This window comes from Fukomys damarensis, unplaced genomic scaffold (assembly GCF_012274545.1).
Source record: "Fukomys damarensis isolate Sample0158 unplaced genomic scaffold, DMR_v1.0_HiC HiC_scaffold_38, whole genome shotgun sequence".
Lineage (NCBI taxonomy): Eukaryota > Metazoa > Chordata > Mammalia > Rodentia > Bathyergidae > Fukomys > Fukomys damarensis.
In genome coordinates, this window is record NW_022900950.1 from 72,718,884 (window position 1) to 72,736,765 (window position 17,882).

Consider the following 17,882-nt stretch of genomic DNA (forward strand, 5'->3'; position numbering starts at 1 on the left):
ACAAAAAAAAAAAAAAAAAAAAAAAAAAAAAAAAAAAAAAAAAGACATTTAATGAATAACTAAATTTTCAGGCTAAGCAAGAGAATATTTCCCATAATGGAAGTTCTGAGCAAGTTAAACATATATGCGATATTGTCACTTAGACTTGTATATCAAAGCAAATAGTGCAACTGCCTCCAAGCTTTATTTATAAAACAACTGGCAAAATTTGACTTGCAGCCTTAATTTTAAGATTTGCTAACTCCCGTAGGGTGGTTAAAACAATTTTGTTATGGCTACTTCGAAACTTTTTTCCTTATCATCGAAAATTATACATAAAAGAAAAAAGGTGAAGGCTGTAAGAAGACTGAATAGAATGGAAGGAGAAAACGACAGAAAATGAGGGGGTGTCATGAAGAACAAAAACAATCTCTTATTACTGTAACTGTGGAGTGGACTTGGTAGCCATGGTGGTCACAGCTAAAAAAGCAAATAATTAGGTTCTCATTGTCCCAGAGCCCGCTGAAGCATCTGCACAACTGAATTACCGGCAAGATTCTCTAAATCTTTCTCATCCACGGATGATAGAGTGTCATCATCGCCTTCCAAGAGGATCTCGTTTTCTGAGTTCTGATTTCCTAAAGGCTGGCTCTTGATGGACTGTTTTCCTTTAGCAAGGATATCTTCATCTGCAGCTGAAATGAGAAGGAAACAAAGTTGTCCATCAGTCCCAGGAAGAGAACTCTAGCAGAGGGGCAGGGGCTGAGGTGAGGGCAGGTGGCCAGAGATGGTCAATCTTTTATACACGATCTGCCACAGTTGGGATAGTGACCGGGATGGCACACATGCATTCTGACAAACTGATTCCAGAGCTACAGTAATGTTACCCTGGCACAAGCTCCCTAATCCCATTAAACCTGACAAGGACCCCACCCCACCCCAGCACTGCTCACCAAGCCATTTATTTACTTATGGTTAGGGCAGGACAGGGTTCCAAAGCAGCACTGATTTTTTTAAAATTCATTAGAAGAAAATATCAGAACTTGGTTTTGGAAACATTCATTTAGCACCACAGAATTCACTCCTCTGAATGACAATGACACTGTGAAATCGCTGGGGAGTGGCTGTGGAGGAGAACCCAGAAGTGAGAAGGGTCAGAGCTGGGTGAGATCCTTGGCCAATGAGGACAGAGGCCCAGACCCTGTAGCCCTACCTGACACTAACACAGCTGCAGCAGCTGCATTCTCTACGCACCCCCTCCTCCTCGCCCTTCCTCTCACAGCCCTGGCCCACATTTTCACACATGCTCTCCTCCGCCCCTTCAGCCCCTGTACAAATATCCGAGAGCAGGCAGTGTGGAAACTAAGTGGGAGCTCAGTGTTCCCGCCTCTGCTTGTTTAAACTAAAGGGCGAAGGCACCCGGGGGGCAAACATAACCAGAGAAGCAGGCTGAGAGGCTCCTGGGCCAGGGCCCCACACAGCCTGACCGGCTCAGACTACAGAGAGCAGCAGTCCAGACTCCCAACCTGGGTCCAGGACAGCAGGAGCAGTCAACATGGAACCAGACAGGAGAGCAGAGGTGCAACCAGAAGAGAACACAAGGACACTGGAAACTCTACCTTCAAAATCCAACAGACTGCCAGGGTACCTCTCCTTTGCTTTAAGCAGCTTTCTATTTAGGAAAAGTGGACAAGCACTATGGGTTATGATTCAGCACAGCTCATGTGTGCATACTTGCTAAACAATTCTTTTGTAATAGTGCCACATATGGGCAAGTTTAGAATCTTCACTATACTACTGACAGTATTTCCAGCTAAGGATATCCAGGAGGGAAGCACCTGATCTACTGGGGCCGCAGCTATTGATATGGAAATCAGATGGCCAGGCTTTTCGCTCCACTGCAGTTTATGCCCAGGCACAAGCCCCAAACCCCAAAAGGGATAAAGCAGCAGGTCTGCAGTAACATGACAGAAATTTATCTGTATCATTTATCCTAAATAGTTAAAGAACATGCACATAGGTTGTTTACCTAGTTAACCTGGTGGATTAAAGCTACTTTACATCTAACAGGTGTGGTTATAGATGATGTTAAAGGTAAGTCTTTCCCCCCCCTATTTATTGTGAATTCACCAAGTATATCATTTATATATAATACTGTGGCACTAAAGAAAGAATATAAACACTTTCAAATAAACAAGAAAATATAAATATAGTTCTCTATATTTGGCTTTGAATACATGCTATAGATAAAGAAAAATCTCATTTTCTTACCTACATATAGCAGAGTTAGCTGCACAGATATGAAAGTCTTGATAAAAATCTAGAAACGTTAATGTAACTAATTAAAATGGGCTTGTTTTTTTAAAAAAGCTAGAAATAAATATATCAAATAACCACTAATTTTTAGAAACATACAAGTATGTTTTCATATCATTGTTTACAATATTATACACATTATATCTATATCATTGCTAAATTTTTGGGTTACGTCTGTAGAATGAGAAACACTGTTTAGCCCAAACACGACCTTCCCCAATTACAATCAACATTACTAAAAATAACCTGGCCATCAAGTAATGCAAAAGAAAGGACCATCATCTAGATCTGTTATGTAGTAAATTATAATTGTCATTTCCCAGTTAGATTAGTGCAGGATCAGCAGGCTACATTCTCTGCACTCCCCTGACTTATATTTCTTTCTTCAAACACAACTAATAATAAGGCTAACAACTGAACAGCACTATGTGCCACAGTGTTCAAAGCTCTTTATATATTTAACTCATTTCATTCTCAGAGACCTCTTAATTTAATTCCTCATTTTCAGATAAGCAAACAGGTTCAGAGAAATTAGACATCGTGCCCAATGTAACAAGACTCTAGACGATGGGAAGCAAGATACGTACAAAAAAAGGCAGGACAGTGCCAGAGTCTGCGCTCCAGGTCCCTGGCCCTGCCAGCTCTTAGATGGAGGCAAGGAAAACAAAAAGCACCCTGCAACAGGAACATGTATGTAATTTACCAATTTGTTTAGTGATTCTTATGTATCTCGTACTGCAATTTATAAAGTTAAATAAGAATAAAAAATACTTGTTTCCAAACTGAAATCTGAGGAACATATGTCAAGCACATTTGAAACAAATGAAATACCCTGCTCATTACAGTACTGCACATCCAGTCCACTGCCGCACAGACCCTGACCCACACCAAGCTTACTTGAAAGGAAAAAGAAAAAACACACATTCTTTTGCAAACATTTACAAAAAGCTGAGAGTCCTCAGTGGCAATATGATATGGTCTAAAATAGATCTATAAAATCATATTCATTTAAAAAGCCACTAAAATATAATGTGTTATTCCTTCCAAATGGGACTTACAGAATTTAAATATGTTCTCATCACACTGACTCATATTAAAACAAGTAACTTTTGAATTAGTTCTGAAAAACATTTTAAGTAGTGTAGGTGGACGTATACATACAAAGACCCACTTTAATTTATTTATTTACTTATTTTTACAAGCTCAGATTCTGGAATTGTTCAACCTCAACTGAAAAACCTCTTGTCATAGAAAATATGCAGCTTACTGATATTTAGAATGGTTTTCCTGTAATTAACTCCCCCTTGAGGATTTTAAGTTAGCAGCAGTAAAATTACCAACAGTACACTAATACACACCACATGCGCTGGTGTTCAATTCTCAGTGGTCTAATAGCTTTCTGCTGAAGAACTTTTTTCCCCCCTCAAAATAAGAACAAAACTTTCCCAAGCTTAAAATAAAAGATAATTATCACGTTTGTACGTGCTGGGGAGAAGTACATTTTTAACTTTCACTTGCCTACTACTCAACCAATCATTTAACAAATACCAACTATTTTGGTATCTTCTGTAAGTGTATCTATACTAATGTAAAAATTTAATTGGATGAAGTTAAAAACTGATTTTGATTCAGCTTTAAAGTTCAACTCAGTTTTTGGTAATAAAATGTTACTGAACATGATCATGTTTATACTTTTTTTTGTATTCTTATTAACAGTTTGCCTTTATCTGATGTTACCTGTTATTTTGGTTTAATATTTAACAATAATCAGAGGGCATTGTTACATAAATTTGGAAAATTTTATCCAAAATGTTGTTTTTAAAACAAAGTTCAAGTTCTTTAGAACAAGCTCTGAGCATTAGGTGATTTATCTATCCAAGACAGACAAGGCAAGCAAAATTAAAATAGAAAAAAAGAAGAGGAAGGAGAAGGAGAACAACACAGGAAACTGTCTCTCTTATGATACACAAATTCCATTTCAAACATCCACTGAGCCAATTAACAGGAATCATGACTAGCCTGTATTGCAGTAAAAGAAGTTTTCACATTAATAATTAGACACTTTGTTTTGAAAACAACAACTTATATTAACAGATATAACAAAGGTACATCAAATATGTATAAAATACATATAGGCATCCACTCAGTGTGAAGTAAAGCACATAGCATTAACTACATTCGGAACAAGGACAAATAAAGAGTATTTCATAAACAACTGTTGTCCTGATCAAATTAAATACCATCTATAGTTTATGCTATTTGATTAGGGTTCCCAGTCAAGAAAATTTACTCTAGAAAAAATGATTCCCCTCCCCCCAAAAAAGCCAAGCATGTCCTAATGAGCATTAAGTGCCCCAACAGTTTTAGATACTGCAGTATCTAGTATATGTTAACCACATAAAGGAAGTAATAGTTTCTGGCATTACCAAAGGTATGAAACAGTAGCATGATTTATCATCTGCTCCCCTCCATATATGATCTGTCATCCCTAGAAAACTATACGAGTTACTTGTAGCATACCATATGCTTAAAAGATACTTTTAAAACTATGTTAAATCTTCCTCATATATACTATTTCCATTAGCAGGTACTTTCTCTACAAAATAAGAATGTCTTGAATTCAATAAAATTCTGCTTAACTGTTTCAGGACTTGAATTAAAACAAATCTTTCTACCATTTAAAACATTTTTATGTGGCTTTAATTTGAACATAAAATTCCTATTACATTTACCAATGAATTTTAGAAAAGAGCAATGCACACTGATATAAAAATCTGACAAATTCTCCATTAACCTGGGTTTTACTCCTTCATCTAGGAAGAATTACGATATCCCCTTTATTACCTCAGTTTCCTTATTTGTAAAGAATAAAGTCAGACTAGATTTTAGCTCTTGGCTTCCATCTAGATCTAAAATGCTCTCATCATAAATAACTGCCTAACTGAGCTTGTGCATTAGGATCACCTTAGAACTATGAATTTCTAATGAATTTTAAAACTATAAAATGGAAGGAAATGCCCTCAAGAATCAAATGCCCACCTCTGCTTGCTGCTGCTAATTTCCATAAAGAATAATCATAACAGGAAGAATTAATTTTAATTCAAAAATATGTCTCAGTTTCTGCAAAGTTAAGAAATCTCCCATTACAACATGACTTTTATAAATAACCACTTTGGAGGGTCTCTGCTTGAAAAATTACCTAAAGCTCTTTTCCCCAAGCAAGTTAATGTGAACTTGGGAAGGGCAATTAAATTGTCAGAATTAAAAAATTTGTTTTTAACTAGAAGGTAGCCAGAAGTAGAGTCATGGGGCTGGTATTGATCGCCCAAACAGAGAACATCACTCTTCAGGTATTTACTCTGCCACCTTTACACCAGAGGCCTTCCTTCAAATCAAATCAATCTCCAAAAAAGATGGCTCTCACTACTAAAATACATAACTAATCTCCAATGTCACTTCTATTTAGATGTCTTCCTTTGGTAATGATAATATAATTCAAGTAGTACTAAGATTATGCATTTTTAAAATGTCCTATCATAAACAAATTATAAATAAAAGTGAGAAGTCATAAAACAAAAGAGAACTCTGTACCATCCACATAAATCTCTATTTGAAATATTCAATATTGAACCATAGGTTTATCCATTTTGAAACATGATTTTAATTATATCAACTGCTCTGCTTTGCATACTTGATTCTTAGTGTTTACTTTGATGGCTTTCACTTTCAAAAAGCATTTAAAGATAGAATTTCATAGTTATCACAAAATTAAAACTGAATGCAACTATCACTTTGCTAAAACATTAAAAATCTAGCTCTTTGCCTATACAATGTATCAGCATAAATTATGCTGACTTCAAAAAAATACCACAATACAATCTATGTGCTCAGTTTCTGAACTACTATATCCTTATTACTTAAAGTAATATACACAAAATAAAATTAAGTAGGACTTGTACCATTTTTTAAAAAACTCATATTAAATATGAACTGCTTGTAAGAATACTGCAGTTATCATCTATACCTTTGGTTAATTTTTTTAAAAATATATTTCATATTTAAGTTATTACTTTTAATTGTTTAACATGTTTTAAATACTGATTATAAGATTTATATAAAATATTACTAAATAGGATAAAATTACCCAACATGCTTTTTGCTATCAACTTAAAAATATTCAATAAAAATATAAATAAATAATACTGATAGATATTAATCTTTCATTTATTCTGTAGAATAATTTGAGTGAAATTTTCTAAACAAATTTTTAAAAGTTCTAAATAATAAAGTATTACTATTTATTCTACATTATTGGAGATGCTTAGCATTAAAATGATACAAAAACATTATTTTGAAAGGTGCAGTTCAACAATAAAATTCAAATTTATTCATTAGATTCCTATAATACTTCAAAATGATTAAATTTACTATTTTTCATTCTTTTTTTTTTTGTACTGGGGATCAAACTCCAGTCCTTGAGCTGGCAAGGCAGATGGCAGAACCTAAATGTACTATTTTTGATGAGACTATATTTTAACAAATTCTGCATTAGATCTATATAATAAATTTTTAATTTGGCTACTGGTATTTCTCTCAGCATAAAAGAATTAAAAGATTTCTATCTAGGACTTTAGAAAAGTCCTCCATTTTTAGATATAGAAGGAACATTTTTCCTAAATACATTTTTATTGCCATAGGTCTCAGAACTCAAAGCTCACTGTAAAGTGACAGATTAGAAGACAGAAAAGTGGGCATTAAATTTCAATTTTCAAGTGTACATGGAAATACCCATGTGTCTTAAAAGGGTAAAATTGCAAATAAGCTGCTGTGTCACTAAACAAAAAACAAAACAAAAAAAAATTGAAAGAAAAAGAAAAAATATGTAACCCTGACATCTATAGACCACATAAAAAGTATATGAACTCTAAAACTAAAGGTGGCCTAATTAATTATACGTCCCATTTTCTGTTCTCCACCTCCTACAGTTGAAGATGTAGGGCCCTGAGACTATTATTGCTTTTAGATAACTTTGTTATTGACTATTCTCTGTATGACCATTTATTTTAAAGGACTGATGTCACATTTGGTATTATATCTGATGACATATTGTGGACATTTTCTTCAGAAATGGCTCCTTAAGGCTTAGTGCAAGAGGTTAAACTGCCTGACTGAGGCCAAATCTCAGACTGCAGATTTTTAATCTAAATTTGTAATATCCTTACATGCACTGAAATATCACCTTACCACATAAATGTATACAATTTTTATATAACTGAAAAAATAAATTCAAAAAAATTTTTAAATCCTTATTGAATGTAACTTAACGTTTGTCTTTTATACTAATATTACCATGCAACTTTAGTTGCTCAAATTAATACCCAAGAAAAGGGGAAAAAACTATTTCTTGCCTTACTGAAAAATAACCAACTTATATTTGATAAAAACAAAATGATCTGAATATGAAGAAGGGCATTTCTTCCTCAATCTTTAAATATCGGCTTTCCAAAATCATAAAATATTAAATGAAATGCTATGAGCAAAGACCATACAGTATCCATTCCAAAAAAACCTTTCAGTTTTTTGAATTTGCTTATCAGTCTGCTACCTAAACTGAATCATAGTCACATGCATCATAACAAAAAGGAGGAAATGTTTTGTTAAGCTCTGATAACAAGATGAAGCAGAATAGAAACATATGAAAATAATGCCTATTCTCTTTTTCCAGGTACCATCAATCACAATCACCTACAAATCAAGGTTCTGAAAGTATCTAGGCACTTGGACATTTATTACCATCTTTCCCACTTCATAATCTCATGCTAAAAATACCATGGTTGGGGGAAAGCTGTGTACACCTAAGAGAACCTGGAAACCCATTTGGTTTGTAAATGCTGTCTGTCTGATACTCATGGATTTAAGGCAGGCTTCCGGGATTAATTTACTCAGAGCTGAACGTGTTGCTTAAAAGGACAAATACTTTAGTCCTGTATTCTGAACAAAGGGCCTATGTTGTATATAAAATATAATAAATACGCTTGACACCATAATTTCATAGGACCCTACAGTAACTATTAAAAACATTAACTTCTCTTTCTGGGGTAACTATGAATCGTGGTGCTGGACCATTTTACAGTGCCTTATAATAATGAAGTTATGCCATTCACTGCCAAGTGCTGTACCTGCTGCTATTGGCAAGGAGTGGTTTATACACTGACCATGTTCCACGGCTGTTTTTAGTGTCGCTTCAGGATGTGTCGATCCTAGAGGGTTACGCACAAATCGACGCCGGCGCCGCAAGTCATCTTCCCAGTAGTCAAGGCGCCAGAACTCACAAGGACGACTACAATGAAACAGAGAAGCCACATATGTTAGCAATTATCAAACAGCGTGGTAGCACTGGATTTCTGCATAAAGCTCCCCTTGTTTGCTCTGCCTCCCCCCCTCCTCTTAATTCTCCCTCCATATCACACTCCCCTTTCTGCAATCTTTAACTTAGGTACGTCCTTGAAAATAACAGTATCACCTTCTAGTCTAAGGAACTCCTTTTCCTTTTCTTGGAAGGTGAAATGAGCACTAAATACATCATTTTGAAATGAATTGCTGACAGTGTGATCAGTTTCCCCACACTCTGGTGGCATGTGCTCTGATTTCAGCCTCATTTCAGCCTCAGCAGGGCACCTTTCTCTGTGGCTGCATTTATAAACCAGAATAGGGAAAAGGCTATTATAAATATGGTATAGCATTACCTATATTAATCAAAGTCTGTCCCCCTTCATTTTTCTTCCTAATTTGTGCCTTTTTGCACAAGGTCAGTAAATCATACCAGGAATTCTTGGTCCAGAAAGTGTTAACTTTAATGAATATCTCAGTTACATGGTTATGTATGTGATAATAAAATATTACTCTGTTTAGATGTGCAGGAATTTAATTAAAATAATCTTTTAAAATATTCATTACATTTAGCCCCTGAGGCTTAGAACAACACAAGAAAATGCATTTCTTTTCCATTTACTGTTTTTAAATAAACCATTCCTGTAGAGTGAAATAGCAATCTATTTTCAAGCAAATCAGATTGGATTTCTGTTTTATGTAGCCTGTTTTTACATTTAATTAAAAACTACATGCTATATGATGTGCAATAATTGCTATACAGAAAGCATACTTTTGAAAATGTATTTTGTAAAAATTCAAGTTCTGTGATATTTTTTCCAGTTACACAGATATTTTATATGGCAACATATAAATGTCAACTTTCTCTCCTGTTAACTAATCATGATCTACCATACTGGAAATTATTTTATAATGAAAATATCACTATGAAGTTTTTCAATACAAAAAAAATCTCTGGAGAAGATATTTATTCACTAAAGATACACAGCATGAAAACCTGAAAGTTTCAATAATGAAATAAAAATTCATTCAAAATAAAAACTGCAGAAATGACTAATACAAAATAAAATCTTACTTGTATTTCATGAGCTAGTAAAACTGTACCTGTCAGCTTTGACAAATTATAAATCTTGACCAAATGACAATCCAAAATATCCAAGTAAAAGTTAGCTTGATTTTGATGTTTTAAAGATGTTAGCTTTAAAATTTCAACATAGTTTTATAAATATGTATTTTATTCAATTAAACACTATCACAGGTTATAAAAGCATAGTCAGCAAACTGCACTATTCAAAGAAAAATATTCAAAACAACAGGAATTCAGGAGCTTTTTCTGTGACCTCTGAAGAGGCAATGAGCATATCACACACTGGCTTTGTTGGTTCTGGTCAGGCATGATGAGAAGAGGACATTATGTAATGAAAATGGCACCAAAAAAAGTGTAAGAATTACAGTCCTCAAAGCGAAAAAATAGAAAGCATTTTACTCTTCTACTGCTCTTCATTATTTTGCCATGTAAATTTTAACTAGAAACCAATACCAGGACATCATTTACAAACAGATAAGAATTATCTACAAAATATACACACAAGCCAAAGACAACAGTTGTTCGAGTCTGAACTCTGTGAAATCAAATTCTCCTTCAGTACACAGAGAAAGGAAGTACACAGATGGCTATGTGCAAGGCTTAGATAGTCATGGAGCATGGATAGGCACTTTGTCATCCTGCCTACCTACATTTATCTGTTAAAATTATTATCAAATATCAGCCAGGATGCAGTCGTGAATCACAGGCTGCCCCTCGTCTTCAGGGGAATGATACAATGAGGGTCTATTCATCAGTGCGGCAATCGGCACAAGTAATTAGTTCCCTAGACTGAGATCTCCTACAAAGCCTATTTCAGTCAGCACCACAAACATATGACGATGTGAAGCTAATGAAAGCTGCTAAAATTTGTTAACCTTTCGTGCCATCAATCCTTCTAATACTTTATGCTTCAGTATTATGCAAAGGTGATAAATTATTAATTTGTCATCCATCCATCCTGTGCATTGAGTCAAATTAAATGATATCATTTTTCTTGATAACAATTAAAATTATAAGAGATGTTAAGCTGCTATGATAAAATTATTACTGAATTAGGCAACAATAGATTCTACCATAATGCATGATAGTGAAGTCAAATCCAATGGCTACTGAGCACTTGTGCAGAAATTTTTATCATATAGCAGAAAAGTCACAGAAATTACAAAATCACATACAAATTAACAAGTAATTCAAATATAATATCTATAAGAATAATCACCAAAATTAAGATACACAACTATAACATTTATTTTGTAGTCTCTGACAGTAATAAAAAAAATGCTACAAATGGTGACATATTTGGCTGAAACAGACATCAATGTCTGAAAGTTGAAAGTTTTATTATACAATAAAAGTCTTTTAAAAAGTTCCACTTATGCGAACTATACTGTCTATGTATTTTCATATATAAATATTTTATCAAAAAATTTTAAAACATATTCAGGCATAGTCCAAATAAAATAATAAATATCATACATATGTCAGGATGAGAGTATGTGTAATCTCTGGACACTTATTACTTAAGGACTATCTTCTAAGTATGATCAGGTAACAGCAGTTACAGATAGTGTGCAGACAAAGCTAGGATAACTTATTTCACAGCACAGAACTAGAAAGGATTATAAAAATCACCGAGAGATATGAAGAGTTTCAAAATATTTTTTTAGTCTCCATATAAAGCACCACTCCAGGTGATAAAGAATACAAAGCCTTCGAAACACTTCTAGTCAAATGGCTAGCCATTAATCTATTATATTTTTAAAAAGGATTATTGTGCAATCTCAGATTGTGCAAGTAATACATATTCCATAAGGAAGAGTCACACTCACGTTTTTAGAAGCAACTTATTACTAGCATGCTTTAAGTCATTTACACATTAAAACATGTCTCTTTCCCCCTAATTCTGCTCCTTCCAACAACATACACTTTTAGAATACAGATGCACACTTTGTCATTTTAGGACATTATAGATGTTCTAGAATGCTAAAGTTCTGGTCATCAACTTACAGTAAGTTTTGGAAATTCACTTACAGATCTTTAGGAAAAAGAAGACACCAAACTGGCAAACTTAGCACACTGAACCACGTGTCTTCACAAAAGGCTATGAGTTACTAAAGGAGTGTATACATTTATGTAGGTATTGTGATAGAATGGCCAGGAAAATTAAAAAGCCTACAAATATTCAGAGCAGACCGCTGAACAAAAACAAGGATGGATGAGAGAAATCACTTATCCTCAGAATTTAGAAATACAGGACTCAGTCACTACATACCTATACTTGTATATATATCCACTACCCAAAAGAATCATATTAATTCTTCCCAATATCACTGTCACAAACTTTCCCTATACCCATTTCCACTAAGATCCCAAAAGTATTCAAGTTAAGGCTGTTGGCTTGGGTTGTGTAAGATCTGGAAATATTTACATTTTCCTTTAGAAGATATGATATTTTTTCTGTAAAGATGATGTGCTTGCTCCTGCTTCTTAGGACACAATATTCAAGAACAAAAGAGGCATATGTGTATTTAAATAACTGTCACAGCCAGTAATTTAGCTCAGTGGTTTCACTGCCTGCCTTGTAAGAGCAAGGACCCAAGTTCCATCGCAGGGACAAAAAAATAAATAAGTAAAGAGTTAGGTGTGGTGGCCCATGCCAGCACCTGGCAGGCTGAGGCAGGATTGCTGCAAATTCAAAGTTACACGGAGCTACACTGAAACCATGTCTAAAAGACCAAAATATAAACAAATAGTTGTAATAGCACTGAAGTTAAATGTATCAACTTTTCTAATTTTCTTTTATTTTTCCCAATTTCAAATCCTAACATTAAAATAATAGTGTAGGTTTAATGGAATTTTCTGTCATCTAGTTATCTTCCTACTTCTTAGAAGACCTATACATTTATGGAATGATATACACACAGCTATAAAACATCATCACAAGACAGGCATGGTGGAACATGCCTGGAATCCTACGTTCTAAGAGGCTGAGGAAGAAGGATTACAAGTTCAAGACTGGTCCGAAACATATCCAGAGTGTGTCTCAAAACAACCCCCCCCCCAAAAAAAAACATTAACCACAATATACATGACTGAATATATAACAATGCCACTTTAATATGCAGAATAAATATTCTCTGTTCTTTAAGAACAGAACTGAACAGAGTGCTGAAATGTTAGGAGGAAAGAGCATCAAAAGGCTGGCTGTTTATTTTCTTCCCAGACCCACTCTGTTTAGGGATTTGATCTGGCAAACCAGGAAAAATGATCCAAATGAGAATGAGATGGGAGAGGCAGATACATTAAAATGCTGAATCAGCAATGAAGGTAAGATTCATATTCTCTAACAGATTTATAGCACAACTATAAACTGATTATTAATTTTCACATGTAAATCTGGAGGATTTTAGTTTTCTTCAGAAAAACTATGGCAAGCTGATTACACAATTAGCATAGTACAAACTGACAAATATTCTCATAGAATACTAAAATATTTTCTAATAACTATCAATATTTGCCTGTACCAGCATCTAGGGATACAAGAATTAATGAGAGGTTATCCTTGATTTCATGGAGAAGAGAGTGTGAAAATTAGTAGTAATTCACACAGAACATTGCTTCTTGGCATGGCTTCTAAGCTGCACGACTCCAGAGGACACTGGTCCCAGTGGACCTGTGCACAGGCTGCGCCCTGCAGACACAGCGGTCACAGTGCACTGTCCCACACACGGTCCAAGTGGCCAGAGGAAACCCCACTGCTCCCCTCCTCCTTTGATACCTGGCCTTGTCATTTCTTCCCTAGAGCTAAATCTAAACTCAGATGCATATAGAAAACAGAACAAAGCTCTTAGGTAGCAGCTTCCCTGCTGTAGGCAAAGTGCTCAGTTCCAGAAGAGGTCTGATTGTCAAAAAAAGAAAAAAAAAGAAATCAAAATTCAACAGACAGATTAAAGTAACCGAGAACAAAAAAAGAAACATTAACATTTATTAAAATAAAGCCATTAAGTCACATTGCATTATTAAGGTAGATTATTTGCTGGATATTGTTTTATTAAAGCAGAATATTTTCCAGAACAATGTTAATTAATGAAATTAGTAATAGGTAACTAAATATTCCAATGATTCTAGAATCTTAGTGAACTGATGCTTATTATGAAATGAATCTGATATGTGTGCCTGTCAACTCATTGGTTTTAAGGTCATTTTATTGTAACTTGGATCTTCATCAATAAAAGAATGCTAGTTTTAAAAAGAAAAACTGTCACAATGCAATCATATTAGAAAAATTTCCCATTTTCCATCTTGCCCACTTTCCTGTGACAATACCTGATAAATCTTGATGACCTTAACAGAAGTCAGTAATAGATTCTTCTAGCTAAAGCAGAGTTCTAAATCTTGGAAAATTTTAGCACATCATATTTTGTTCTTAAATTTTTATATTAGTAGTTTTTTAAAACTCTTATATCTGAGAAGCTTCCATTTCCATATTTTTAGATTAAAAATTGATGGTAAATATTAGCTACAAGTTAAATAGATGGTAACCCCTTAAAAGCAGTAAACATTTTAAGTGCACTGTCAGCTCAAAGATAAAAGTGCTTAAGTTCTAGAAGGGCTTCACTTTCTGCATAAATCTTAGTGAAATAACGTGCAGGTACCACAGGGTATCATACAATGTGGGGAAATGCTTTATATCACAAACTGGAATCTATGCTGCCTCATGCAGATAGATAGAGAAAATATTAACTAAAATCTCTGCTTACCAAGTCCCAGCCATAAGTCAAGTGCAACTGATCTATGTACTATGCTGCCTTAATGAAAAGGACAAAGAAAAACTAAAACTAAAACAAAAAAGCCTTAAATTGTGTGTATCCTAGCAAAGAAGACATTTTCTAGAGCAGAATTCTTCCTTTACTGAGGCCTGACATGGAAATGTGCTATGATCTTGAGAGACTACAGCAGTATCTATTGTATTTATGTAAAAATATTTCATGCAAAGAATTTCTGCATGGAACTATTCAGTATATCCTTCTATTTACTTTATAAAGCAATGTAATACCCCTCTTCAACTGATTACACTGAGGACATTTTATCAAAATAATGTTTAACCAAGTGAATTATTCAATGTATGATCCCAAGCTTTCCCTACTGACTATTTCTTTTTCCAACTAGCCTTTTTATCATGGAGAAGCAAAGTTAAAAGAAAATCAAAGTTAAAACTTTAAAGAAAATAAAAATATGATGTTAATTTCACTGTCTTTATAATTCTAACAAAAGACAACTAAAATTTAAACTAGTTATATTTTTAGTTTTTTGTTTTTGTTTTGGGTTTGGTTTTTTTGAGACAGGATCTCATTATGTAGTTCAGACTGCCCTGGAACTCACTGTGTAGCCCAGGCTGGTCTCAAACTCACAGCAATACTCCTGCCTCAGTGCCCCAAGTGCTAGAATTACAGCCATGTGCCACAATGCCTGACTTAAATGATATTTTTAGAAAGAAAATGACTATGTGTAAACTATATTAAAACAGCGACCAGGGACTTATCTCAGTGTCACCACACCTATCTCTCAAGCACAAGTTCCTGAGTTCAATCCCTGATACAAAAAAGAAAACAAAAAAAAATATATGTGTATGTGTGTATACATATAAATATATGTAGCATTTTTTGCTTTATGGTACTCTGTGATAGATGCTGGGTTTTTTTAATATAATATATTATCAGCAAGCTTCAACAATTTTGCCATGATAAAATACTATTATCATTTTAAAGATGAAGAAATTAAATCGTATCCATCAATAAATAATAAGAGGCTATCAACTTTTAAGGCAATGAGCTTTTCACTACAATGGCATTTCCTGTACAATATCCTACTGGCTACCATTTAACGTATGGCCAAAAGGCTAAATTAATTTTGCCTAGGAGGTTTGAGGATTGCATTAAAATTTCAATGAGGATCTACTTTGTAAGTTCCACGAGGACAAGATTTTGCGTCTGTCTAATTCACTAACCAAGCACAGTAACTCTTATAAAGCAGGCAGTTAATAAAGAATTATTTAAAGTGTGAATATACTTTTAAATAGAAACTTAAATAATAAACAGGAGTCTGCTGGACTAAATGGAAAAGGCTTTACAAACTGAAGAAATAGCATAGAGGAAGGAATGGAGACATAAAAACGCATTTTTAACTAGGAAGTTCAAGTAAGGAGTATTACTAGGGTTTGCACAGGCAGCCTCAAGATGGAAAGAGCTAAGGTAGGAAATATAGGCTTAGATTCAGGTTGCCAAAAGGATTGTAAAGGTAAATGAAGTAGTTACCTTTATATCTTAGAGTCAACACAGACAATATTATGTTTCCCCAATGGGTGATTCATATAATATGATCAGCTTTGTATGCTATGCAGCGACAATATATGAAGCCTGAATGCAGGCAATGTGGGTGGTACCTAGAGGTTAAGATTTGAGAGTGAAGAGAGAAGATTTCATTAGACCTTCTATATGGGTGGTGAGAAAAAGGATATATGAGCTTCTGACAAAAGGAAAATGAATGAATAAAGATGCTATTTAAGTGAAAAAAATCATAAGTGAAGCAGGTGTGGTTGGTAAGAATAACCATGTCCTGTGTGGCAAATAACATCTAGGCAGCTACCTCTTTCTAGTAGGTAAGCAATAAAACTCTGGACTTGAAAGAGAGGCCTGCAGGGCAGATGCAAAACTGGGAAGGTGAGGAGCCTTAAACATCAGTGAATTCAGAAAAATATCCAAGAAAAATAAATGATGTTTATGGTAAGTCAAGTATTGAGCTAGACTCAGAGAAAAGCCTACCTAAAGGTCAGGAGAAAGGGGAGAATGGAATTTGGGAAATGCTAATATTTTTTAAACTGTGAAAAGGGAAGGATGGTAAAAAACAAAACCAGAAGGAAATACGGTAACTTACTCACAATCATTAAGGGTCGGGAATTCAGCGCAGTGGCACCATGCCTGCCTCACAATCATTATGATAATAAGGGACCTATAGGAGAGTGGTGCCAAGGAAGGCAAAAGAACAAGACTTTCTAAAGCAGTGAGCAGGCACCACTGCATATTTGATCCTGCTTAAGTAGGCCCAGAAAACAAAGGATGAAGAGAAGCTTTACTAATATATTTTTTCAAAAGCTTTATGAGATATAATTTATGTACAATAAAGTTCACCTGTTTAGAGCATATGATGGTTTTTAATACCCAGTGGAGCAATCATGATCATAATCTAATTTTAGAATACTTTTATCATCATCTCATCAGCATACATCATAACCATTACCAACCACTCCTCCTTACCCACTTCCTCCCAGCCCTTGGTTACACACTTTCTTTCTTTACATATTAACCTTTTCTGGATATCTTATATTAAGAGAATCATACAGTATGCAGAAGGTTGAGACTGGTTTATTTCACTTGGCATATTTTTGAGGTCTGCCCATCTTATTCACAGAATAAATCAATACATGTTTGTTTCTTTGTTATTTTATGCCATGCTGGGAATTGAACCTGGACCTTGCATATGCCACAACTGAGCTATATCCCAGCCTGAGTGCTTCATATTCTTTGTAACTGTCAAATAATAGTTCATTGTATGGGTACAATTTGTTTATCCACACCTAAATGTGATCAGAAGTGCAGCATATAACTATTCTTCACGACCACACTTGCTTAAACTACATTCACTTGAGGAAAATGGCACCTTTATCTTTTAATTTCCCTTATATCAAAGGGCTCAATTTTTTTCTCAAGATCAAAAAATGTAAAGATTACTAACTAGCTATAAAGGTCCTGCTGAGACTGGAAACCAATAATCTAGTGCAACACTAATCTATACAAGTGCATTGACCCCCCCCCACCCTCTACTATACTTAGTAACCTGGAAATGTGAAGAGAGAAGTGAATGAATTCAGTCAAGATTTAGGACTGATTTGGCTAGCAGACCAAAAGAAGGAAGTTTAAGTGAAACTATTAGGCTCCTAAGAAAATATGAAATGACTAAATACATGATCATTCTGGGCCTCAAAAAATACAATCTTGTACTAGATAAGGACATTTCAGTTAATGATATATCACATATACAATGCAATATGATT

At 34.5% G+C, this 17,882-nt stretch overlaps 1 protein-coding gene across 3 annotated transcripts in view; it reads right to left on the minus strand.

The window, feature by feature from the left end:
- Positions 1-17,882, minus strand: part of Lrba (LPS responsive beige-like anchor protein) — a 452,811-nt gene that overhangs the window by 262,922 nt on the left and 172,007 nt on the right. For 2 of the 3 annotated variants that reach the window (XM_010632727.3, XM_010632728.3), the window contains 2 exons: positions 8,475-8,635; positions 528-674 (listed from right to left, as the gene is read on the minus strand). In XM_010632727.3, coding sequence (XP_010631029.1) covers positions 528-674; positions 8,475-8,635 — 308 coding nt within the window. The remainder of the gene's footprint in view (positions 1-527; positions 675-8,474; positions 8,636-17,882) is intronic. The other variant, XM_033760036.1, reaches the window with a different exon arrangement.